At 39.5% G+C, this 25,843-nt stretch overlaps 2 protein-coding genes across 5 annotated transcripts in view; both read left to right on the forward strand.

Annotated features, from left to right (window-relative positions):
• Positions 1–6,160, forward strand: part of VEGFD (vascular endothelial growth factor D) — a 28,732-nt gene extending 22,572 nt beyond the window's left edge. For both annotated transcript variants that reach the window (XM_087829412.1, XM_016202934.2), the window contains 3 exons: positions 672–772; positions 5,242–5,437; positions 6,034–6,160. In XM_087829412.1, the coding sequence (XP_087685538.1) occupies positions 672–772; positions 5,242–5,437; positions 6,034–6,160 (424 nt within the window). The remainder of the gene's footprint in view (positions 1–671; positions 773–5,241; positions 5,438–6,033) is intronic.
• Positions 6,161–11,520: 5,360 nt separating this feature from the next.
• PIGA (phosphatidylinositol glycan anchor biosynthesis class A) lies at positions 11,521–25,327 on the forward strand. 3 transcript variants are annotated; one of them, XM_016202961.2, is made up of 7 exons: positions 11,521–11,568; positions 13,368–14,143; positions 16,739–16,825; positions 18,774–18,906; positions 19,671–19,803; positions 19,993–20,199; positions 23,047–25,327. In XM_016202961.2, exons 2-7 carry the CDS (start codon positions 13,429–13,431, stop codon positions 23,311–23,313), a joined length of 1,542 nt encoding a protein of 513 aa, XP_016058447.1. In that variant the 5' UTR covers positions 11,521–11,568; positions 13,368–13,428; the 3' UTR covers positions 23,314–25,327. The 3 variants fall into 3 exon arrangements, with proteins under 3 accessions (XP_016058447.1, XP_016058446.1, XP_016058449.1); XM_016202960.2 differs by lacking the exon at positions 11,521–11,568 and having other exon boundaries at positions 13,207–14,143; XM_016202963.2 differs by lacking the exons at positions 11,521–11,568; positions 16,739–16,825 and having other exon boundaries at positions 13,215–14,143.
• The last annotated feature ends 516 nt before the right edge of the window (positions 25,328–25,843 follow it).

The following is a 25,843-nucleotide window of genomic DNA, read 5'->3' on the forward strand; positions in this document are numbered from 1 at the left end:
GTATTCGGTGATTCTTTATGACACAAATTCTAACACCCTGAAGTGTTCTGGAATCAAGGATAAGAATCATTGATTTGGAAAAAAAGATAAACAAATGAAGGTCAAATTACAAACACTGAATAAAAATATAAAGTAAATAAGTTGGATACTTAGATCTTGCAAAGGTAAAGCAGTAAACGCATGTGTGAGTGGCAAGTGAAGGAGTGAGATGGTGGTTACTTGTTAGTTAACACTGAGCCAAGAAAACATCTCTACCTCCCTTAAGAGGAAAGGAAAGCTCATATATAAGGGACATTTATCCTCAAGACGTTCCTCCTGTCGTGGCCAATGTTCTTATCTCTATTGTAAAGAAGATAGTGCTTAGGAACTATGTTAGAACAATATTTACTTTTGGTAAGTAGGCTCTGTTGACAGTTAATTTCCATTGTTTTAACACGAATCTTCTTAAAGATTATAATTTCCCAAAATTATAGTTTTACTTCTAAAGGTTTCTAAATAGAATATTTGTAATTACAGAATTACTAATAACATGCAGTTTATAAATATGAATTAATCTCTTTAAAACTCTTAACTATTCTCCACTCAAAAATGTATTCAACATTAAAAAAAAAATGTTCCAAAAGTATGATTGCTCTTGAAAACTTTTAAATCTGGTTTATTTCTTTTCCTAGCTGTCCCCATTCCAAGAAACTCTGTCCTATTGACATGCTATGGGATAGCAACAAATGTAAATGTGTTTTACAGGAGGAGAATCCACTTTCTGGAATGGAAGGTAATGAGAGCAGTATGAAATAATAATAGTAGTAATAAAGATAACAACAATAGCAACTAACATTTATTGAGTGCTTAATATGACCAGGCAATGTTGTAAGTCTTTTATATGTATTAACTCATTATATCCTCACAATAATCCTATAATGTACTATTATTATCCCCCTTTTAACAATTGCATAGTGGACACACCATGATGTGTAGTAATTTTCTTAAGGTCACGCAGCTAAAAGTGAGAGAAGCAGTCAGATTCCAGAGCCCTCTGTGCTTCAATTATATAGTAAGCCCATTAATGCATCATCTGCTTTTTAATATTAAAGAAAAGCCCAAAGCAATTAGAGCATCCCGAAACATTTAATTTGAAAGAGAATGGTAACCTTTAATGAAAGCCACGTTAGAACTAAACAGTCAAACATTATTTTTACTAATGTATTTGTATAAAAGTCTAACCAGAACATGAAGTAATTTTGGATTTCTTGGTTTCTTTTGACTGTGTCATATGAAAACAAGCCAATAATTTGAAAAAAGGAGTGGTGGTGAAAAGAGGAAACTTTTTCTGAAACTAAAGCAAACTAAAAGCAAAACACAGCTATTGGACTAGGGAGAGTTGGGAACCAAATGAGATAGGCAACCATCACTGTTCATATCTCATAATGCTATGCTTTTTGGTGATGAATATTTGGCTGAAAATGAATGCGTTTTTGTTTATTTCCCAGAGAACTTGATATGATTCCACTGAAAAAAAAAATGCAAGGAATCATGCAATTTGAACCTTGCTTGTTTTAAACTATGACTTGCAAGCAAGACCAGTAAGGATTCAACTCTAAGGAATCAGTCCCTTGAAACCATAAGTAGCATCCTACTTCCTATATTTCTGTCTGTCAGCATGAAAGCTCAACCCAGGTTTTAAGGGAAACTTAACGTCCATGTAGTTTTAATGCCAATGAAGATCTTGAATGTTATCTACATCCTTCCTACCAAGTGCTCAGACATCCTCTGCTAGACTACACATCAGTCATGGGAAAAGTCACCCCTGACCAAGGCAGCGCAGCTACTCTGGCCACACTCTAGTTGCTAGTAAACTATATTGAACCTAAATCTCTCTCTCCAGAGCACTACTGTCCAATGGAATTACAGTGAGTCACATATATAAATTACATTTTATATAGTACTCACATTAAAAAGGTCAAAAGAAACAATGGAGTAAAAACTGTCTCTTTAATAAATTGTGTTGGGAAAATTGGACAGGTACCTGCAAAAAAATGAAACTAAACCACCAATTTGCAGCATACACAAGAATAAACTCAAAATGGATAAAGACTTAAATGTAAGTGGTGAAACCATAAAAATCCTAGAAGGAAACATAGGCAGTAAAATCTCAGACATTTCTTGAGGCAATATTTTTGCCAATATATCTCCTAGGGCAAGGGAAACAAATGAAAAAATAAACAAATGGGACTACATCAAACTAAAAAGTTCTGTACAGCAAAAGAAACCATCAACAAAATGAAAAGGGAACCCACTGTATGGGAGAACATATTTGCCAAGGATGCATCTGATAAAGGGTTAATTTCCAAAATATATAAATAACTTATACGACTCAACACCAGGAAGACAAACAATCCAATTAAAAAATGGGGCAAAGGACCCGAATAGGCACTTCTCCAAAGAGGACATACAGATGCCAAGAGACATATGAAAAAAGTGTTCGACATCACTAATCACCAGAGATGCAAATTAAAACTACAATGAGGTGTCATCTCACACCTGCCAGAATGGCTCCATCAACAAATCAACAAACTACAAGTGCTAGTGAAGATGTGGAGAAAGGGAACCCTAGTGCACCGCTGGTAGGAATGCAGGCTGGGGCAGCCACTCAGGGAAACAGGATGGAGTTTCCTCAAAAATTAAAAATGGAGCTGCCTTTTGACTCAGCCACCCCAATTCTGGGAATATATCCTAAGAATTCTGAAACACCAATCAGAAAGAATATATGCACCCCTATGTTCATAGAAGCGCAATTTACAGTATCTAAGGTCTGGAAACAGCCCAAGTGCCCCTCAGTAGATGAGTGGATAAAAAGCTGTGGGACATTTACACCGTGGAATACTACGCAGTTGTAAAAAAGAAGGAAATCTTATCCTTTGCAACAGAACATGAATAGACCTGGAGAGTATGGTGCTAAGTGAAATAAGTGAGTCAGAGAAAAACAAATGCCATAAGATCTCACTAATATGTAGAATCTTATAAGCAAAATAGAACTAGGGGCATGGATACATGGAACAGACTGACAGATGTCAGAGGGGAGGGGGGTTGGGGAAACTGGGTAAAAGAAGGTGAAGGGATTAGCCAAAGAACATATATGCATAGCCCATGGACACAGACAACAGGGTCGTGAAGGCCAGGGAAGGAGGGGATCAGGGGCTGGGTGGAGGTGGACATAAACGAGGGACATTTGTAATAGTGTCCACAATAATATTACTTCACATATATATGCATATATGACTTCAGGGTATCACCCTTAGCTCGTTGCTGCTTCATTCAGTTCTCCTATCTCCAATCTCCGTTACTTTAACTTGTCTAGAGGAACTGAGGCAGCCTCTATTAACTACCTTGCTGCAGTTCAGCGAACACCTAGTGGGTTGTTTCCCTAAACCATGGGTCTAAGAATGGTGTTATTCTTGCCTGAAGTGTTCTGAATGAGTCTCTACTGCCACCTTGTGATCCATGCAAATCTGTAAGCACTTTTAACTATCTTTTAACAAGCTATTCGCATTTTGCTCCAAAGTGGCATTTGCTTTGGCATATGGCTTACAAAGCACATCTTTTCCCTCTTCACACAATTCAGAGTGGAGTCCTCCCAGATCTAGCTTTCCAATACCCATTTCACATGATCCCTCCAAGATCATCAATTATCAAGCAGTTAAAACTATGAAATTGGATGACATGTGGTTGCATTCGGGATCTTTTTATTATACTAAATAAACTCAACAAACATTTATCAAGTGCCCATTTTATGCCAGAACAATGAGACCTGGTTCCTATAACCTTTAGGATTTTTTGTTATTAATGGAGGAAACAGAGAAATAAACAGACAAATGTAGGAAATGTAAAAATGGACAGGGTGGAAATATGCACATGGCAAGGGCACTTAGCTAAACTTGCAGAGTTTTAGAAAGATATTGGGGGAAAGAATTACTAGCAGAGGGAAGTACCAAAGGCCAACGGCATGGGTCTGAGAGACCCTGGCATATCAGGAGAACAAAAAGTACTGTAATTGTTATGGATGGAACATAGGCTATGTATAAGGGGGGGAGGGGAAAGAGAGAGAGAGAGAGAGAGAGAGAGAGAGAGAGAGAGGTGTGTAGGGTTCATGTCAGTTCATAGAGGGTCTTGTATTCCTGGTGGGGAAATTGTCTTATTTTGAAAGAGAGGGCAACCTTTTAAGGTACTTGAAGCAGTAGTGAAGTGACTAGATTTGCATTTGATAACCTTATGGAGAATGGATCGAAGGGGTAAAATTTGTGTTGGCCAGTGAGTGACAGCCATGTACACAAAAAGTACAAGGTTCTCACTGAATTGAGGCAGTGGTAGCGGGGAAGGAAAAGAAAGAACAAGTTCAGGTGAGTAGAGCTCAGAGCTGGGTGGACCTGATGAGGCTCAATACGGCAGATGAGTCAAGAGTGATGGCCCCCCTCCTGAAATCAGGCAAACTGGAGAGAAGCAGATCTGGGGAAGGAAGTAAACCTCTACTTGCTCTAAAACCTTCAAGAATGCTAAGGTGATCTAGTCAAGTTATTCCAAAGTTTCACTTTTTGCAATGAATTTCATCTTAATGCTTAGAATTGGACATGGAGCAATTGCACACTTTCTAGAAGTGTCTGTCAGCTAAGTGTGTCAAAAACTTCTCAGGCCCTCCTCTCTCACTTGAACATATCTCCCAGCAGGTGTCTGTGCACTCCAAGTTCATTGTCACTGTTGTATCTTTTGTATCAGTGTTGTGATCTGTGGTGAGGAAATACATTACTGTTTCTACCCACAGCCTGGAAGGTCTGAGGGGTGTTTCTACAGTGTCGATACTTCTGTTCCTCTCTCCTTTTAATCTTCACCTAAAAATTGGGAAGGACTAGACTCATAATCCTTAGACACCCTATATTTTATTACTCATACCTGGTTGTATGAGTAATAAGCTTTTTAACAAGTCACCAACCTAAAAGTCTCTAAAAAATGTTACCAAGAATATTCAGTTTATAACATTTTAATCACAAACTGAAGAGACCACATGAATTCTGTATTCGTACTGTGAAATTAGAGGTGACTCTCCTTCGCTGTGCAAAGATTAGGGGGAAAAATCTACAAGAAAGGAGATTTCGAGAATCCAAGTTAATAGAGAATGACGTAAAGTGTACACTTTGGGGATCACGTTATCCATGCTACAGCTATTCAACCAACACTTTTGTTTCTGTTTAGACCCCTCTCCCCTCCAGGAACTGACTCTCTGTGGGCCACACATGAAGTTCGACGAGGATCGTTGCGAGTGCGTGTGTAAAGCGCCCTGCCCGGGCAATCTCATCCAGCACCCCGAGAACTGCAGCTGCATCGAGTGCAGAGAGAGCCTGGAGAGCTGCTGCCGGAAGCACAAGGTATTTCACCCAGACACCTGCAGGTGAATGGCTTTTTCCCTCTCGCCTAACTCCACTCATTGACACTTAATGTAAAGGCCATTTTGATTTAGTTGGATTCCTTATTAAGCCTTTTTTTTTTCAGCCCCCAAGCCCCTTTTTGATAGTAACACAGAGGTGTGGCAACTAAGAAATAAGCAAGAGTATATAGAATGATGATTAATTGAGAAATCAAGAAAATCCCGCTTGATATTATTGGCTTATGGATCTTAAGCAAAAAAACTAGATTGATGAGATGTAAATAATTATTTGTAGGGGGTTTCACAGCAGTAGACTTTGGTTCAATCTCTCTCTCAATAAGTGTTCATATATGTTTATTTGGTTGTTTTTTCTTTGAGGAAGGGGATGTCACTGGATTTATGTAGCAAGAAATTTGTTGATGACTAGAACAGTTAGAGGTTACTGACTGCACTTTAATAGACTGGGAATCCATGTGGGATAACCATTCAGGATTTTATATTGACATTTTAAATACAGATCTGGAAAATTTACTTAAAAACTTAATTAAATCAGAACAGAGTTATTCCTTTGAATATACTCCTGGATTCTGAATTCTCATGTTTATTTTCTTTTGCAACAGCTGTGAGGATGGATGCCCCTTTCACACCAGAATGTGTGCAAATGGGAAGCCAGCCTGTGCAAAGCATTGCCGCTTTCCAAAGGAGAAAAGGCCTGCCCATGGGCTCCACAGTCAAGAAAATCCTTGATTCAGCTTTGTTTCCAAGTTCCCCCTCCCTGTCATTTTAAACAGCATGCCGCTTTGCCAAGTTGCTGTCACTGTTTTTTGGTTTTTTTTCCTGGTGTTGGAAAAAATTAATTTCACATAGTACCGGGTGAATCCAGAACAACCTTCCATTAAACACCAGCTGAGGTCTTTTAGCTGAAGGTGCCTCTGCACATCAAGGAGTGGAGAAGAGGAGCCTCTGTAACCCTTTCTGTTTGGTGAATGAAAAAGGTTCCATCATCACGGAATGACAAGTGCCATGTGACTGATTTACTCACAGCAGATGAGGCAATTTGAATAGTCTCTCAGTTCTTTGCTAATTGCAACTCTTTTGTGAATTATTCTGTTTCTTCTTTATGCAGATTTTGATTTGTATGATCAGCACTGAATTTCTCATTACTGTCCAGCTTGTAGTTTTGACTTTACCGAACTCCTGTCTGTTGTTTCATATTTAAGTGTATTTAAAGAAAATAAACACCATTATTCAAGCCATAGAATTGTGTGTTATTTAATTTGCTTTACTCTAAATTTTATGCTAAAGAAAAAAATGTTTTGAAGAGAGAAAGGCATTTAGAAGTGGGGATGTGGGGAGAGACAGAAGCTCAACAAAACTTGACATCAGTTTAGGAAAACCTAAGGAGTAGCTCTCAGAAGGCTTAAGATGCTAAACAAGGTTAAATAAATGTGATCCAAGAATCAGCTGGAAACCAATCTTTCCTTTGAGATTCAGTTTAACTTGACCCACATCCTAGGGGGAAGGAGAGCCCACTGACTCCCCTGGATATCTTTGGATCTATCCCCAAACCAACTCAACCCATGTTTTGGCTAATTGCCATTTAGGTGGAGCTATTTTCAGGAATTCTGGGCTAGGGCAAAACTATTTGCCATCTGGCTTTCCACTTCTAAAACCCCTCCCTGTATCCTCCTCAATCCCCAATAACCACCAAGAGATTGGCACTTGGGTTCTGAGGCTAGGTCTGACCTGGGGTGGGGCTGCTCCTCAGGGTGGAGGTGGGGTAACTGGCCTATTGCCTTATTAGAATTCACTGGTCATTATACAGGAATATTTGTCATACTAATAGCTTTGGTATGTGGGCTGATAATTCTCAACTTGTTGCAAAATGTAAAAAATCCCCAAGAGCTTAAAGCAAATACAATAAATGCCAGTGATGTATGATATCCCTAATTATCTAAGACACAAGGCCAGAGAATTATTAATATGACAGCTCAGATTATAAATCTGTGACTAAAGTGATGTGGTGGGAGGCCATTTAGATATGGAAACAGATTGAACAGCACAATGGCCAGGGTTGGATGAGATTAAAATGCTATCTGAGATACTTGATAAAGGAAATGACACAAATAATCCATTTTAAGGATTTTTAGGGAAGTAATAGACTGGTTAAAATTGTAAGCTTAATAGATTTGGTCAACGAGAGCTAGACTTTGTCTAATTTACTCATAATTCTCAGGGTGAGAACAATGCTTTGCATAGAGTAGGTGCCTAATAATTATTTAATACATAATGAAGTATTTCATAGATTTTGTGATCAGGGAATGGGAACTCATCTGCCACTGGAATACCCAAGGTGAACTCTCATTCTCCAAGGTCTCTCCATCTGGCTTTTCATCATTCAAGTGTCTTGCCAGAGCTGCTTCATAGCCTAGCTATTGGCTTTCAAGTGGAAAGGTTCCAACAGGACATGCCCCCGTACATAAGCACTTAGTAAGTTTCTGCTGTATCTCATTTACTGATACCCCATTGGCCAAGCAAGTCACATGGCCAAGCCCAGAGTCAGTGTGGGAGGGGCTTAGACAAGGGTGTGAGTATTGGAAAGTGGTTCATTGCAGGTCACCAATGTAAATCTCCCACAAAGGCCACACATGGAGCCCTGTTAGTCTATTATTCTACAAGAGCCGAATCCTGGTCATGTTTTCTTGCTTCCGCATATAGAGTCCAGGATCTGCATGGCTTTGGTCTCATTACCATTTTGCATTTTGGTTCTGTTTCTGATACATGGAAGTGTTTATGTTCTTTATAAAATCATATCTGTAATGTTTTCATTTTCTCACTTATAGTTCTTATTTTTCCATTTAAAGCAGAATGGTGAGTGAGGAGTCTCAAAATATTAATTGAAAACCTCATCTTGGCTGGAAGTCTGGCTCAACATCAAGTCCACTTTTCTTAGTAAGATCCTCTAACAGTTTGCTCCAATCTTCACTGGAAATGCCACCCTTCTCCTGTCTGAGCCCTTCCCCTACCCTTGTCCTGTATAATTACACAACAGTGTCCACTGGACAGTCAGAGACAGTACCTGTCTCTGTACCCTGATCATCTTTTTCTTGGAATGGTCTTACTCCCAACAGATGCATAAATAACCTTTACTTCTACTAGCTAAATGCTGGCAGCTAGAAATACTCTTTCTCTCTGAACTCCCAGTGTTTTGTTTTTTATTTCTCTCATGGCACTTATTACTTCCCACCTTTTATCATGGATATTTACATATGCCTTAACTCTGTCTTGGTTCCTTGGTGGTAAAGCTCATGCCAGACGTTCCTTGCCTTGTGCCTTAGACACAGATAGCAGGCTTTCGATACAACTGCATTGCCTTTCCATTTCAACATTATCCAAGGAAGCTAATTTACATATGTATTTACAAAGAGCTGAATTCAAGGGAAGATGATCTCCGCATTTATTTTACACATTCTCCATTTATAGGTCATTTTATATTACAACTACTACTGATTACCCTCATATTTTATTAAGCGTAATCTGAATACACTGCACGTAAGTATTTCAGTCTACTTTTAGTGGTTTCTAAGAAAATTCTCTAAAGGCATACCTTGATTCCATACACTCAGGCAGGACATTATACTGTAATTAGAATTATCCCCAGATTTATAGCTTAATCTTGCTGCTACAATGTTCTTTTGACTTTTAGAAAATAGCCTTAAATAGAGACCTTTGCTTAAGGTTTAGCTGATCATAAATGGAGTCTTGCACCCACGTGAGATTGTGAACCATGTGCAGAATCATGATTTATTTGCCTTTTAGTGCTCAGCGCCTAGGTCAGATATTGGAGCATGATGAATGTCCAATGTTTTCAGACTTTGTTGGAACAGCCTGAAGTTTTCTCAACCCCCTCCCCTAACAGAGACTCAGCAACAGTGTGCCTTTATGAATATCTATTTATAAAGGTCCGCCTGTTCTACAGTATTTAAAACACAAAGAACCTTTCAAGAAAAGTGAATTCCTTTATACTATTGGTAAAAGGTATATAAAAACTAGGAAAGATAAAAAGTTTTAAAACATAGGGACTTATGTTTAATATTCCTTGTATTCCCCACAAAGTCTTTTACAGATTAGGCACTCAGTAAATGTTTGATCATAAAGATTGAAAATATTTGTTCTGCTTTGAAAAAAGATCATAACTCTTTTGAAGGAGTATTGGCATAGAGATCTTAAAAGAGTCATGGTACAATTTCTAAATTGTATTGTGATCAGAACTATTGTAGTGGCAAACCAGGGGCTCAATAAATTAGGCTTAACCTTCATTTATACCTTTCAGGATGTCTGCCCACACTCTTTGTCTTAACCTATTGCGAAAATGAAAAGGAGACCAAAGCAATGTTGTATACCATCTGTTGGCATTGGTGTTATCTGTGAAGCCAACTGCAAATTATTAAGCTTGAATAAATATCCTTGAGTCTTCATCACTTTTATGCTCTGATGCTTCAATAACACAGAGCAGAATATCCATTCCTACCTGTGCCTTACTCATTAAGGTTAACTCATTAATACACTTCAAATCCTACAACCAAAACGCTATTTGAATTATATCACTGCACTGTAATTTTTATGAGGTACGCTCTACAAAATATTTTCAATACATTTTATTGGGTATATAATATGTCAGGGACTGTGCTGGCATTGGATAAAGAAATTCACTAATACAACTAAAACTTATTCACTATTACCAGGAACAGACCCTGCCTCAGCTTACTATCTGCCTGGGAAGGCAGACATTTAACAAGCAAATACAATTGTCAGTTTTCAGAAAGAAGTCCGTGTAAGATTCCAAGACGACAAAAATCTTCAAGGATCAGGTTGAGGAGGAAGGGGGACGGCAGCCAGGCAAACAATTTGAATATCACCTGATAAAAGCAGTATCAGCAAATGGCCAAAGTACTATCAAAAGACAAAAGAGTGAGGATATGCTTCTCTCTGAAGGTTCGGGGAGAGCATCAGAAAGCAGCTGAAATTTTCAGGATGAATAGGTTTTCTACAGGCTCCGAAGGGGCGCTGGTGATGGTGTCAAGGAAGGCATTCATTCTTGAAAGTATGCAGGGCAGGGCTGGGGAACTTCAAGCACTGACAGTGAAGGGTGGATCAGACCACTCCCACTGATGAATTCGCTTCTTGGCCAAGCACCGCTACAGCCAGTTGAACCAGTTTGAGTGGTAGTTGATATTTCAGCTCAGATTTTTTTCTCCAGAGTCTATGGTTGCAAGATAAAACACAAAATGTCTAGTTAAATTTGAATTTCAGATAAACGACGAATAACTTTTTATAAAGTTTCCAATATTTGGGATATACTTATATAAAAAAAATATTGATGTTAAATTCAAATTTTTAAAAAAAATCTGACTTTATTTGATTTATTTGTATGTTTTCATTTGCTACATCAGGAAACGCTACCAGAATGGTGAGAGCCAGCAAGGTTCTGCTGTAGCACAGATAATCAGAAACAAAACGCCACCACGGCCCCGCCTTTCTGTACCTTCCCACCAGAGTCTTTCCAATCCGAAGCCAGAGAAAACAGGCTTCCAGAAAAGAGACGCTGTAACTAGGCAACGAAGGTTCTACCCCACCCGAGCATTCGACCGACCCTGCGCAAGATCCAGGTTTAGAACTGCGGGCATTCTGGGAATTAGCTTTGTAAATTCGGATTCTTCTTCAGAGGACACCGGACTACAACTCCCGGCAGCGCGAAAGGGTCCGTGCGAGGCACGCTGGGAATTTTGGCTCAATAACGTGCGGGTGGGCCCTAGAGGGTTGCTTGTGCAACAAGACGCCGCGGCCGATTCTCAGAGGTTCGCGGCGTTAGGAACTCTTATAAAAGGTTAAGCCGACGATTACTGCTCTCAGTACAGGGAGAATTCTTCCGGAACAGAGCGGAGACATGCGCCTGCGCGCTGCTGTTACAACGCACGCTGATGAGTGGGGACTGAGGCCCTCTCCGCACGTGATCCGGGGCCACTTTGTCATTGGCCGCACCGGGGGCGCGGTGCTCGGGCGCGGACGCCCAGGATTGGTGTTTGGGAGCCTAGGGGTGGGACTCCAGCTGCTGCCGCGGGAGGTCCGGACACTGGCGGCCATAGGACTCCCGGGTAAGTGCGCGTCGGACCTGCCTGAGCTGGCACCGTCGGCCGTTTCCGGGTGGCACCGCGCTGTCCCCGTGGGAGCTTGGCTGGCGGTGGAGGGGGCGAAGCTGGCCTGGCTTGTGGCTTGGAAACCGGGATCGAGGGTCTCCGTTCTCAAGTAGGGCTGAGGATGCGCTAAAGCAGACTCGGTGGAACAGGGTCATCCGTTCCTTGGCACTGGTGGTCCCCAGTGTCCTCTCAGTGAATTAAGCCGGGGCAGTACCCAGGGGTGGGGGGAAGCACCGTCCTCTTGACTCTGAGCCCCCGCTTGGTCTCCCCAAGGCTCCTCGGGCACCTCTGCTGCTCATGACTGCCCAGGGACTCCTTGGCCAGGGTCGAGAATTTACGGCCATCTCGCATTTGCCACTTAAGTGGCTACGTGAGGACTTTGGACAAACCGCTCAACTCATCAGGCTTTTCGTTTGGAGAGTAAGAGGTGTAAGATCACTAGATCTTCTAGTTTCTCTAGCTTTAAAATCTAAGATTTTGTGGTTGTACCGTTTGTTGAGCTTTTACACCATGGAACCTGATGGAAGTAGGCATACTCACAGGTCGATGAAAAACTCCGATTTCATTTGGTTCATTACTCACTGTTTTCGTTATCATTGATCTTTTTAAATTGACTAGAACTTGAAATTCTGGTTTAGGTGACAAACCAGTTAAAATAGTGAAGCCACTTAAAAGTACGAACTTGAAGAATCTCAGTATTTGATAATATTGACTATTAAGTAGTAAATTCTGGTCAACAAACACTTGTAGGGTATTTCTGAGAATATACTTAAAATATAGATGAATTTGTTGGAGAGAATAGATAAGACTTTTCACCTGCAGTTAATTTGCGTTTTCTGAGTTCACAGATGAAATTGGAAAGTGAGGCGGTTAGGATGGCTTCCCATGGTATAGTGGAGTTTCTGGAGCCATGGAAATCTCATTTGTCAAGCTAAGGAAGAGTTTCAGTAGGTTTCCAATGCTCTTTAGCTTTAAAAGTTAAAAAGTCTGTAATAGTACTGAGTATTGAGTGGGCATTTTGCACTGATAAGGATCTAGGAGTCCCCTTGAGATAAACATTTCCTACTTTAGATGTAGAAAATCGCCCCAGATTCAGCCCATCTCTAGTTTAGTCTTTATCTTCAGGCTCCAAACTGAAGGGAGGGACACTCATGGCAGAAAGGCCCAAGTAAACTGAAAGAAAGGTTAAGAAAATGAAGGGAACAGTTTGATTTCATCACTTTCCTTGAGTAAGGAAGGAGAAAATGCGGATGTCTGCAGCATGTGCTACCAGTGGCACTTGAAAAAGCTGCTCTCAAAAAGACAGCTCTAGCTCCAGGTATATTTCAGTGTGAATCACAAACATAATACTAGAAGAACTTTATGACATTCACTGAATCAGTGACTAAGCTCTGGAGTGGGGTTGGCTCCCTTTTTCTGTAAAGAGCCCTAATATGTAATTATCAGAATGAACTGATTTGCTAGCATGGCCAATTATTATATGCTATGGTGTAACAAACTTCTTTTTTGAAATTATGTGTAGCAGTCTTTTAAAGCAAAATTAAGATATAAGGACATTGCAGAGTGTAGTTTGTTGTATGACGCATAGCAAGTGCTAAGCAGGTAAATGTCAAACGAGTAAATTCATGATATGCTTTGTTTTATTTCTAGGGGAAAAGCTAACAAATTTATATGAATGTCAAAGCCATATTTTGTCTAGATTTGGAATATGGAATGCATTTCTCTGAGCTGGGATCCTCTTTTACTCTCTTTTTCAGGTACTAGATGACATATCTTAACTGGGTTGCTCTAAAGGACTAATGCCTAAACCATCTCAACATGGCCTGTCGAGGAGGAGGTGGGCATGGCCATGGTCCCTCAGCTGCGCTCTACTCTGTACGCCCTGGAAGATTTTTCACATGTAGAACTCGTGCTCATAATATATGCATGGTGTCGGACTTTTTCTACCCGAATATGGGAGGCGTGGAAAGCCACATTTACCAGCTGTCTCAGTGCCTGATTGAAAGAGGACACAAGATCATAATTGTCACCCATGCTTACGGAAATCGAAAAGGCATCCGTTACCTCACCAAAGGCCTCAAAGTCTATTACTTGCCTCTGAAAGTTATGTACAACCAGTCTACAGCCACGACCCTCTTTCACAGTCTGCCTTTGCTCAGGTACATATTCGTTCGGGAGAGAGTCACGATAGTCCACTCACATAGCTCCTTTTCTGCCATGGCCCATGACGCCCTCTTCCACGCCAAGACAATGGGGCTCCGTACAGTCTTCACGGACCATTCCCTTTTTGGATTTGCTGATGTCAGCTCGGTGCTTACAAACAAGCTTCTAACTGTATCTCTTTGTGACACAAACCACATAATTTGTGTCTCTTATACTAGTAAGGAAAACACTGTGCTAAGAGCAGCATTGAATCCTGAAATAGTGTCCGTCATTCCTAATGCTGTAGATCCTACTGACTTCACTCCAGACCCATTTAGAAGGCATGATAGCATAACTATTGTTATTGTCAGCAGACTTGTTTACAGAAAAGGTAATGAAATGAAACGATAGCTACAATTGCACTGCACACTTTTTTTCCTACAGAAAGCTGTTGAATACTTGTTTATAATGATTGTTTGCCTTTTTATTTTGTATTACGGTTTTATGACTACTGCATTAAATATAGCAAAGAAAGGTTGAATATTGTTTTATACATTCAAAAAAATTTTTGGAACAGTGGCGAATGCCACCTCCCCCACAACCTTTGATGTTTTAATAGTCACTTTAAAAACAACCACCTGATGCCATGTAACAGATCAGCATCAGGTGTTTTTAAAAGTTAAAACAAGCCTGCACATGTGGTAAGACGTACAGGGCCAAGCCTACCACCGGTTTCTAATTGCAAAAGTAATGTCTTGTCTTTGCAAATATTGAAAACTGAGAAAATCACAAAGATGAAAACTAAAATCAGCTGTTACTATTCAGGGATAACTAGTGAATATTTTAATTTATAGCTTTCCTGTCTTTTGTGCAAATATTCACAATCATTGAGCTCATTCTGCACATTACTTTGTAGCTTGCGTATTTCATTTAATGATAGATGAGACATTTGTGATGTATTGGCAGGTAAGTGATGAAGGAAAGGGCGGGCTCTGTCCCATTCTGTGATCGAGGACAAGCTATATAACATTTCTGAGTCTCAGTTTTTTCATTTGTGTAATTTGGGCAGCAGTGGGAATCTTGTGAGGGTTCAGTGATGGTTCCTATGAAGTCCTTAGGCCAGTTTGTACTTGATGAGTGCTGTTGTCAAGGAGGACTTTTTTTTTTTTTTAAATATCTTTATTGATTTCAGAGAGAGGAAAGGAGAGGGAGAGTGATAGAAACATCAATGATGAGAGTCATTGATCGGCTGCCTCCTGCACGCCGCCGACTGGGGATCCAGCCCGCAACCTGGGCATGTGCCCTGACCGGGAATCGAACCCCGATCGCCTGGATTCTAGGTCGATGCTCAACCGCTGAGCCACGCCCGGCCGAGCAAGGAGGACTTTTTTAGCGCCTCTGCAGCACTTCATGGTCGCTGCAATAGAATTTGTAGAGCCTCATTTACTAAGTCTGAAACAGCCTGTTTAATCCAAACATAAATGTTCTGGATGCTCTTTGGAAACTTATCCAGTAATCAAAATTAAAGTAAGGAATCATTAAAAAGGTAATATATAACCTCCCCTTAAATATTTGAGTTCAATTCAAAATATTAACGGGCACTGAATTGCCAATAGTTTGATGTAGGCCTGCAGGCTTAAGAGTACTAGTCCACTGATTTGAGCTGCATCTTTCCTGCAGTTACCTTGAAAAAGCATCATTTACAATTGCCAGTTTGGTTTCTTTTAAATGGGGTGAGAACTTAAAGGCATATGAAGTAACGTGCTTCTAGATTTTCATTTGTTTTTGATTTTATACAGTGGTTTAGGATACTCCCTAATCTGATGAGATTTTTCCTGTGACTTTATTCTTCAAACCACTCAGCTTGTTTTATAGGAAGTCAGTTTCTGTGCTTTTAATTAAATTACCCAACACAGTAACAAGTGCAGCTGGCATCGAACAGATTTGGGGACAACACAGCTGATTCTTGGTAAGTGTGAAGCTTAGCGGTGGGATCAGAAGTGTACCAGTGTACTAGGGAGTGGCCTAAAGTCCACTTTGCCGTTGTAATGGAGAGCCGTGGTTGATTGGGCTCTTAAGCAGAGATTGGTGATAAAACTTACTGAACTGCATTTTCTGGGATGAAAGCAATGGCTTGCTGTCATCCTCTAGCCAAGAAGATGTAATGGACCAGCATTCTCTATTCTGAATCCCTCGGGATATTGCTGATGTGTTTGTTGTAACTTAGAAAATGTGTTTAAAAAGTTTTCTTAATCAAATAGTAAATCTTTTGGGGATAGCTAGCTAAGAAGGTATGGTGCATGCATGGTGAAAGATCAGAGCAAAATTAACTTGTTGACTGGCTATTTCGAGCCATAGCTCGCCTGTGCGGCCGACTATTCTGTCCTGACCAGTCAGCAAGGTGTTTAAAATTACTTAATGTAAGTGCAGACACGAGTTATCTCGTGATCGGTCAGCAATGTTCGGACACGAAAACACGTGTATACTCGTGCCTGGTCAGCAAAGTGTTAACTGTTTGTACAACAATTAAACCTGTTACCTGTACTTCACTAACAGGTATTTTAACCAGCTGAGCTAACTACCAGCAGGGTGAAGTTACAGCCTTTCCCGTTATCAATTCAGTATTTAACAAATACTTATCGACCCCTCTCCATGTGCCAGGGATCATGCAAAAAATAATATTCTGAGGAGGAACGGCCACATCTGTAGCCCCAAAGCAAGTAGTTATGTTAATGATCCAGTAATGATTAACAAATTAATTTTCTTAGGTGTTCATTTGGACCAGATATGAAAGGCCCACTGGAATGTATTAAGTAAGCGACAGGATAAATCCAAAGTCTTATCACCCAGGTCTCCTGGCTGGCTGCTTCCCTCTTCTCTTGAGCCCCTTTTGTTCAGTTTGGGGTTCACAGGGCTGCTGCGAATGTGCAGGCGAGCCCCAGTTCTGGCGGTAGTGGTAACGACAGCTTACATTTATGTTCTGCAGTTGATAGAGCCTGTGCATCACTTGACCCAACAGCTGTAGGGTATATGCTCTCTGCATGTAAGAGACAAAGAAACAGTCTCAGAGAGGGTAAGTAATTCGCTCAGGTTACACAGTAAGTAACAGATGACAAACGTGAATTCAGCTCCTCCTGAGTTAGTTTCCTGTTTCCTCCACCCCAGCCCAGTCACCATTATCTTAGGTATAGATTCAGAAGATTCTTTAAAATATTGTTAAATTGAACTTTAAAGGCAGTTCGAATCAGGCATTTTCCTTGCCCATTTTGGGTAACTATGGAGATTGAAAGTCCTTCTGTACGTTCCACTGTGTTTGACTCTTAGAGGCACCAGAACATTTTTTATTGTTGTTGGGGGGGGGGGGGGGGCTTTTGTTTTTAGAATAATATAGATAATTGACTATATTAATCAGTTCCATTTCTTATAAGGCACTTGTCAGGATTAAGTGACATGCTGTATTTAAAGTGCATTGCCTGATATAGCACTCAGTAAATGGTAGCTATTATCAGCAGTTATGATTATTACTCTGTGTGTGTTTTTGTTTTTTTACCTGAAGAATGGGTTCTTAACCTTGTTTTAGAAGGGGGAGAGGGAAAAGCAAGGAAAGATAAAATGAAAGAATTATAAGAGGCTAAATGTTAAAAGTGATTAAACCACCTTCTGGTTTAACTAGAAATCCTATTGATAGATTTGGTAATAGACTTGAAACAAAGATAGCTAAGATTTTAAGGAGAAACTTTCATAATTCAGAAAAGCCACATATGACTGTGTTTGCTAGTACGGTCATTTTGAAAATACTAGCAGAGTTAAATTCTATTTTGAGTTTTTCAATAAAAATGACCTGTGTATATTATATGTCCCACCATCTTTTTTATAATTGATCTGCCTGTATATGGTGTCCCCCCAAAAATGTAGACACATACTTTGAGTAATTATAAAGGCAGTGCTTATTAAAATACATTTAATTTTCATGTAACAGCTCTCAGCTATTAAAGTGTGTATACATTTTTGGGGGACACCCTGTATTTAGGGAGATCAATAGTGCAATTCTCGGGGGGGTGTATGTGTGTATGTATTCATTTCTTAATAAACTGCCTGGAATGTTTCGCATTTTTATTCTGCATATAATTTATAATTGTTAATGAATTAACTTCTCAAATAGTGTCAACATTGTTACCACTTTGGATAGCTACTTTCAGACTAGGAGGGCCTGATTTATTTTATTGCTTTACATTACCTGAGGTTGTATTTACATATTATAAGAAAAGTATTTCATTAGGAAAAAGGGTACAAAGATGCATCTTTCTGTTCTCTGGAATGTAACAGTCTGGCTGATGGGTCCTGCCACCTTCACTTACTCTCCTTCGGGGAAGTGGGCTACAGCGAGCTTGGATGGACTAGTCTTTTAAATTTTGCTAATACCATAGCATTGACTACAGAATCCTCGGTATAAATTGCGTTGTGCACAAAGTGAAGACAGCAGTTATACTTGGTTGCGTAGCCCTTTCCTGTGGCAGGAAGTGGAACTGTAGGTAGCAGAACTTGATAGCTGAAACAGACCTTGGACTTTAGGTACATAGGTCTCTTAATATTCTGCATCAGGAAACTTTCCCATTGTCAAAGAGCTTGTTCCTTAAAAGGGTGGGACAGGATCTAGATCCCCAGTCAGCCGTCCTGCTCTGTAGAAAACTTGAACTCAAATGTTAGCTACCTCAAATACCTTTCCTAGAAGTGGGAGATGCATAAACACGAGTGAATAATTTAAGAACGTTATGCTGGAATGAAACAGAACAGTGCACAGACTGGATGCATGGAAGGCAGCAGTGCATGCCTGTGTGTCTTCAGGATTCGCAGCTTTTGGGTGAACCATTCTACCCTCCCAGGAAAGGTTTTAGAGAATTCATTTCTTTATGTAAGGAGGGCATAGCTAATACTTTTCAAAGTGAGTGGATTCTCAGTAGATTTTTTTTAAAGTTTAAATATTAATGTCTTCAACACTTAACTTTATTTTCTGTTTCCAGGGACCGATTTGCTTAGTGGTATAATACCTGAACTCTGTCAGAAATATCAAGATTTAAATTTTATAATTGGAGGAGAGGGACCAAAGAGAATAATTTTGGAAGAAGTGCGGGAAAGATACCAGCTACATGACAGGTATTGATGGATTCCATATTGTCTTGGGTGAGAAAATATCAATGACCTAAATTTGGTTTTGGCTACATGCCTGCATTAAGTGGGCTGCTTCTCCTACATGTAGCTGATGTAAAATGTAATGTAAGGCCTATTTTTAAAAAATTTATATAAAGTGGGAAACCCTAGTTAAAGAACTCACAATTTTATTTGATTTTTTTCCTGTTGGCCCAATATTACTTGACTTTATGGGGCAGTGATTGGAGGCACTGTGGAAGGCATGAAAAACTAACTGCTTTGATTGGAAATGGTTACAGATTTTCAAGCCATACTGAGTTGTGATTCAAATAGCATGGCCCAGATCATGCTCTGCACATACAGAGGTGAACATTTCTCTTGCTCAGTAACTTAGGTAACATGCAAGGGGTGTGCCTATGGAACATCAGTTTAAAAGAGATGTTCTCCTGTTTAAGAATGGCATTTAACATGTACTCATCAAAGGGTACGAATATTTTCATTCAATGCAAACTCATTTTGGAAACAGTAAAATTTAATATGTGTGATGAAAGTGAGAACCATTGTAGCTATCTGCATTTTAACCAACCAGCTCAGTAAGACTGTTTCTTTTAGATCAGCATTTGGCAATATTAATTTTTTGAGATGGAAAGCATTAGAACCAATAGGAATTTAAGCATAAAATGGATAGCACGCTTGGCTTATAAATTATATTTCTTTCATCCGTAGCATGATTTTCACTGTCCTCTTTCTTCTCTCATTTCAAAAATCAGAGTGCGTCTCTTGGGAGCCTTAGAACACAAGGATGTTAGAAATGTCTTAGTTCAAGGACATATTTTTCTTAACACTTCCCTTACTGAAGCATTCTGCATGGCCATTGTGGAAGCAGCCAGTTGTGGTTTACAGGTAAAAAGCTTTGAGGGCTCACATTGTCGGGGTTTCTGTGCATATATTTTGAAAACTGATCAGACACGTTCTGTAGTAATTTTTTAAGTTGGTCTTGCTGCTTTGTCTGAGATATGACTTATACTGGATCGTATGTTTTGTGTTTTTTTTTTTTCTTTTTTCTTTTTTTCCTTTTTTTTTCTTTTTAAGGTTGTAAGTACCAAGGTTGGTGGAATCCCCGAAGTGCTTCCAGAAAATCTTATTATTTTATGTGAGCCTTCTGTAAAATCTTTGTGTGAGGGACTGGAAAAAGCTATTTCCCAACTGAAGTCCGGAGCACTGCCGGCTCCAGAAAAAATCCATAACGTAGTAAAGACTTTCTACACCTGGAGGAATGTTGCAGAGAGAACTGAAAAAGTATGTCACCTGCCAAGAAAGGGGTATTTGAAGATTGGGTGTGAATTCCTGATGTTTCATGTACACGTTGGCTTTTTCTTACACAGGTTTACCATTTCTGTTGTATTGCTTAGGTTTATTTGTGAAGTCTCTCCCAAATGAAAGACGTGAACTGTGTGCTTGTGGTATGTGCTAGACATTACATTTCTTGTCAGATCGTTGCATTTGACATCTGAAAGTAGCAGTAGTGCCGTCTGCACTTTCATTAAACTGGGCATAAAGAAGTTACAGAATTTTCTAGAAGTCACAGCCATTAGAGGCAGAAGTTATATTAAAATCTTCTGTGAGACATTTTCTTGAGACTGTTTAGAATTCTAAAGTGTATAGGTCTGTTAGAAAAGATACGGTTTTACTTAGTCTGATTGCAGCAACTGGCAAATATTTAATTCAGGCTATTTCCTAAAACACTGTCACTCTTGCTAACTACTGTGGTTTTCTACAGGAAAAGGACTTTTGCATCTTTGGGCAAAACATAGTAAGTTAGGATTCAAAATGCACATGACAGATGTCGGAAGCATGATCATACACAAAAAGCAGCAATAGAGAATTTCCGAAAGGACAGGTATAGGACACAGATTAATACCCTTAGGTGGGAGAGTATGATTCCTGGTTTTAATTTAGGGACTTCATTTATTCCACTTGGTTTTGTCCTTTGTTTAATCTCATAACTTCATCTGCTTCATGCCTCTTATTGCCACGTAACACACTGGATGGAAACACTCTGCTTGGTATATAGAAATTGTGAACCAGAAGCTCAGTCATTCGGGAGCATGGAGAAGATAGTAGTTTAGACAAGTACTCTATGCTCTCACTGTAGTCAGTGGAGCAGCTAGTTTCTAGCCAGAAATAGAGAGCAGGTTGGAACAGCTGAGTGAGCAGAATAGCTTTCCACTGTAAGGCTGTCTTATTTGGTTTAAATTATAAATTTCCATCCATAAAATGAACTCATTTGAATATAAGTGCAGAAAAACTCTTATCTCTAAAAATTGTCATAATACACTTTCCATTGAAATGTGAGATATTTGAGTTAACAGTTTTGACTGAAATGTCTCTGAGGCACTCTCGCCTTCTAGGAGTTTTGCAATATCTCCACCCATATGAAATAACTACCTTTTTCTTTGGGAGTTGGAGTGGAGCATTGATTACCTGCCGGGAACACACGTCAGAATCACGTAGGAAGCCTTTTCAGGAGCTGTCCATTGCATCCTCCTGTCCCCCTGCCTACCCCACCCCAGCCGCCCCCTTGATTCTTATATGGCCCTTTAGGAGCAGAGGTGGCATTTGGGAATGGTGGTTAGGGATGTTTGGTTAGACGGTTTTTTTCAGTGATGCTTTACTCTGCTTGATAACCATAGCTCTGTAAGTTGTGACTTAACTTTCTTGATCGCATCATTGTGAACCTTGGAAGTCTGAGGTACTGTAAATATTAATTTCGGGGCAAAGAACTCTGGTGACAGTATGTCAACATATGTTAAAGGAGCTAATTAGGATTTTTTTAAACCACAAATGTTCCTTTAGTTTTGCTTAAAGTAATAGTGAAACATCTGTATTTTTTCATTTTATACTCTATAGTGATTTATAGTATACATTCAGAAAAAAAGTTAATCTTTGTCCATAATGGATTAACCTGTTGTTCTCTTCATAGTAGTAAATTACTTTGTTGCTTAAGATCATAAATTATGAGGATCATAAATTAATTGACCTAGAAATAAAGGTGAACACACAGATAGGTTTGTAGTTGCTCTTTTAATTCTACCTGTCCCACCCAGGACATTTTGATCCCTTTCAACCCCTCCTCCTTAGTTTAACTGTGCTTTTTAGAAAATTGAACAGATGTGATTCATCAGTTTCAGCATAATTCTCAACATAATTCTGATTGAAAGGTATTTCAAATACCCTTGGGGTAGACAAGCTAGATGAAAACATCCCGTATCTTTCAAAGGCCATTAGCCTTCAGAACTTGTATTTCACGTTGTAACTTTCTTGAGTTCAAAAGGAGATTCTTTACAGATCTCATACATGAGAATGGGCACAATGCCCAAATGCAGTTCACATTATCCTGGCCCATTTGATGTGTTCAAAAGAAATATGTTTAAAGATCTTTGTTTTTAAAAACATTTCCTAGTTTAGTGCTTAGTGATTTAAAAAGCAAGCCACCCACTACCAATTCTCAGCAGTAAATTCTGTTTTCTTTGCCAGTGTTTGCCCTATGCCATGTACTAAGATTTTCCCCATCTCTTTTCCCCTTTTATTTGGAATTCATGAAATGTTTCTGTATTTCCTCACCATCCGTGCTCAGCAGCATGGTCTCCCATGGCTGTGGAAAGAAGAGCTGCTCTGTACCCAGAAAGCAGCTCCCTAGATTGTCACTCTGATTGCGGTTGATGCGTGCCAGATAGTGGGGAGAGCTGCTCAGCCGCGCAGAGGGTCTCGGCAGGCCTGCCCTGCTTCGGGGAGCCCCTGCCGAGTTAAACATGGGTGCGCAGCGGGACCCGAGGAGCGCCTCTCACCTCGCGGCGCTTTAGAGTCCTCATAGCTGGGTTAAAATCGGTGGTGATCCCCTGGGAGCCAGGAGCTGGGGCATATTCGTCTCCGTATCACATGGCATCTGGCCTGGGGTTTTGTCCAGAATAAGTCCTCCATGAGTGTTGAATCAAAAGACAGTAAGTTACTGTAATGAATTTCATTAACCACATCATTCCTATAACATCGACGACACGTAAGCGACTTCTGTTTCTATCTATAAAACATTCCTGGTCGCTGTTTATTGTAGATCACGGTCCTCATTCTTGGCTTCTCTCCCACCAGGTGTACAACCGAGTGGCAGGAGAAACTGTGTTACCGATGGACAGGCGACTGGACAGGCTCATGTCTCGCTGCGGCCCGGTAACAGGCTGCATTTTCGCTTTGTTGGCTGTATTCAACTTTCTCTTCCTCACCTTCCTGAGGTGGATGATGCCGGATTCTCTCATTGATGTTGCGATAGATGCCACAGGGCCAAAGGGTGTCTGGACTAAGCAGTGTCCTTGCAGTAGAAAAGGGAGCAGGAATAATGAGATGCCCAAAACCAGGTAGAAGGAAGCCTAGATTGGAAGATTTTTAATATTTGTAATAGTTCTATTAAGATGATTGAAAATAACCTTGCTTTTTTCCCTTCGTAAAATTAATTTAGTAAGTTGTGCTACCTCTATATCAGTCAATGTTTTATTTTGAGGAAAAATAACTTATGCAATTCCTGAGTGTAGAAACTCCTTGCACTTATTTAAAATTTAGGAGAGAACCTATTTAAGTCACTCAGGTATGAAATTTTTCAAACTACTGAAGTTCCTCTAGCAGAGATGTTTTCACGTATTTTGGGAGCTTTGGGTGCTGAAGGGCCAAACGTTTTCTGGACATTTTTTTTGGCCAATTTAAATGTTCTGCCATTAATTAGGTATTCACCAGATGTTTACAAGTTTCCTTTAGGGGAGTACCACAACTCTATGAACTATTTTAAGTCATGTCCATGCACCTTCATTAGATAGTTAAGTCATGTTCTTAACCTTTTTTTTGGGTACACTCAGTAAGTGTTACATATAATCAGCAGGTTTCTTGAGTAACAAGGTCTGTCAGTTACCAGCATGCTTTAAGCGCCTACTATGTGTAGAACATTGAGCTAGATACTTCCTGCCCTGAAGGACCAGGGTGCATTTGCTGTTTGTCACTCAAGTGGCTCACTTCATTGTAGTGACTTGACGTGAAATGGCAAAACATCCAGCATGCCAAAAATGCTCACGCTTCTAATGCCAGGACGACGGTGCCGGCCCGCTCCGAGCACGTTTTTGATCCTGTGGTGGGCATTCTGGGTGGAGCCGTCCTTTTCAGTTGTGTTTATGAAAATGCTTTCTGCTTTTTAATTACTAGGGACCGATATCACTGTTGATGAGAGTGCAGAGACAAACCTTCCACATCTTTCAGCGCGTAATTTAGTTCTCTGTGAATGCCTTCGTGTTTTCCGAGCAGAATGTATGGGGTGTGCCATCTCAAACTCAGCTGCTCCCCTGTACCTTTGAGAGAAGTCACTTCCCTTCACTTGTGGCCTAGCTGATGTCTGAGAAGTATTGTCAGTGTGCAAAAAAGTCGTTACCCCAGAATGTTTTTTCCTGGTGAATTGAGCCTGAAAATTTTAGGATGGATGTGTTATTAACTGTAATTGTTGCCCAGAGCCATGGGTTTTTAAACCCCAGATTATCCACATGGTGTGTCTTACTGAACTCCTTCGAATAAGTTTTTGTGATAAAGGACTGAAATAGAAAGAAAGAGGCACGTGTGGGTGCACTACATAGATCCTGGCAGTATTGTGATTGTGTGCAGGATTTTTTTAAATGATAATATTTACAAGACTTTTTTTAAAGTATCTTAACATGCCTGTTAATCAGTTGCCACTGATATAAAGAAATATATTTGTGTTTCATACTAAAACACAAATGCAAGAGCGTAATTTTTAAAATCTAGAAGTTAGGAGTTCTTTAGTAAAGAAAAATAGACTGACCCAAACCATTACATCCTATTAGGATTTTTATGCACAGAAACTGACTTATATAAATATGGAATAAACAGTGCCAATATTTGTGAAAAAAAGAGAAACTGTAACATTTAGTTTTATTCAGCAATTTTCAAAGGCATACTATTTTTTTCTTATATTTTTGTTTCTTCGCATCTTTTTTTCAAAATCATTATTGTCATTTATTTCAGAGGGACATAGGCATTAAAGTTCTTCTTGCATGTAAAATATGTAATTTGCAAATTAAAATTCTTTTTTTTTTTTTTTTTTTAAACGAATGGAAGTAAATTTGCTTGTTCTAATAGATCTTCATTTTCAGGCTTCCAGGATACTTTAATTGTAACTGTCAGTGTTGCACTGGGCAATATGTGGAAACATATTGTTCCACCATCTAACTTACATTTATTTGAAAGTGAACTTTCAGTAATGAGGATTTTATGAAAAATGTATTTCTTTTGATGTTACAAAAAGTTGCACACGTAAAACTGATTTATGAAAACATGCTCCATATCCTATAAAAATAAAGACCAAAATGAATTTTTAAAATTTTCTGAGTTTGTCTTTTTTATGACTATAATTTTATTTACTAGTTGAACAGTGCTCCCCTACCCCCTCCCTCCTGTGCTTTCTTTAAAAAAAAAAAAAAAAAATTAGTGAATTTATTGGGGTGACATTGGTTAATAAAATTATATAGGTTTTGGGTGTACAGTTCTATAATACGCCATCTTTCCGGTGCAATTTGATGTGTTGCTAGGTCTCTTAGTTAAAAAGGAAATATCCTTCCAATGATGAATTACTCTGTCATCTTTTTTTTTTCTAGAATACATTCTTTTACTCATGGGATAGCAAGTTCAATTGTGCCTTTGTTTCCTGATCCAAACAAATTCTTGTTTTGCTCTGCACTAGAGTTACCTCATGAGACAAATGAATACATCTATTAACTGTTCTGTATGTGAACTACATAATTGTCTTGCAAGCTATTTTAAGAGAAATTTGAATTGTGATTTTATTTACAGAAACGCAGCTTTTCCCACCCCTTTTACTGGAAACAGTGGAAAGCAG

The sequence above is a fragment of the Miniopterus natalensis genome, chromosome X, assembly GCF_054644295.1.
Source record: "Miniopterus natalensis isolate mMinNat1 chromosome X, mMinNat1.hap1, whole genome shotgun sequence".
NCBI lineage: Eukaryota > Metazoa > Chordata > Mammalia > Chiroptera > Miniopteridae > Miniopterus > Miniopterus natalensis.

Bases quoted from the DNA above. Each gene is read 5' to 3' on its own strand.
- PIGA (XM_016202961.2), top strand. From the start codon at position 13,429: ATGGCCTGTCGAGGAGGAGGTGGGCATGGCCATGGTCCCTCAGCTGCG. The intron at 14,144-16,738 runs GTAATGAAATGA...TATGTTCTGCAG, and splicing joins CAGACTTGTTTACAGAAAAG to TTGATAGAGCCTGTGCATCA. The intron at 19,804-19,992 runs GTAAAAAGCTTT...TTTCTTTTTAAG, and splicing joins CAGCCAGTTGTGGTTTACAG to GTTGTAAGTACCAAGGTTGG.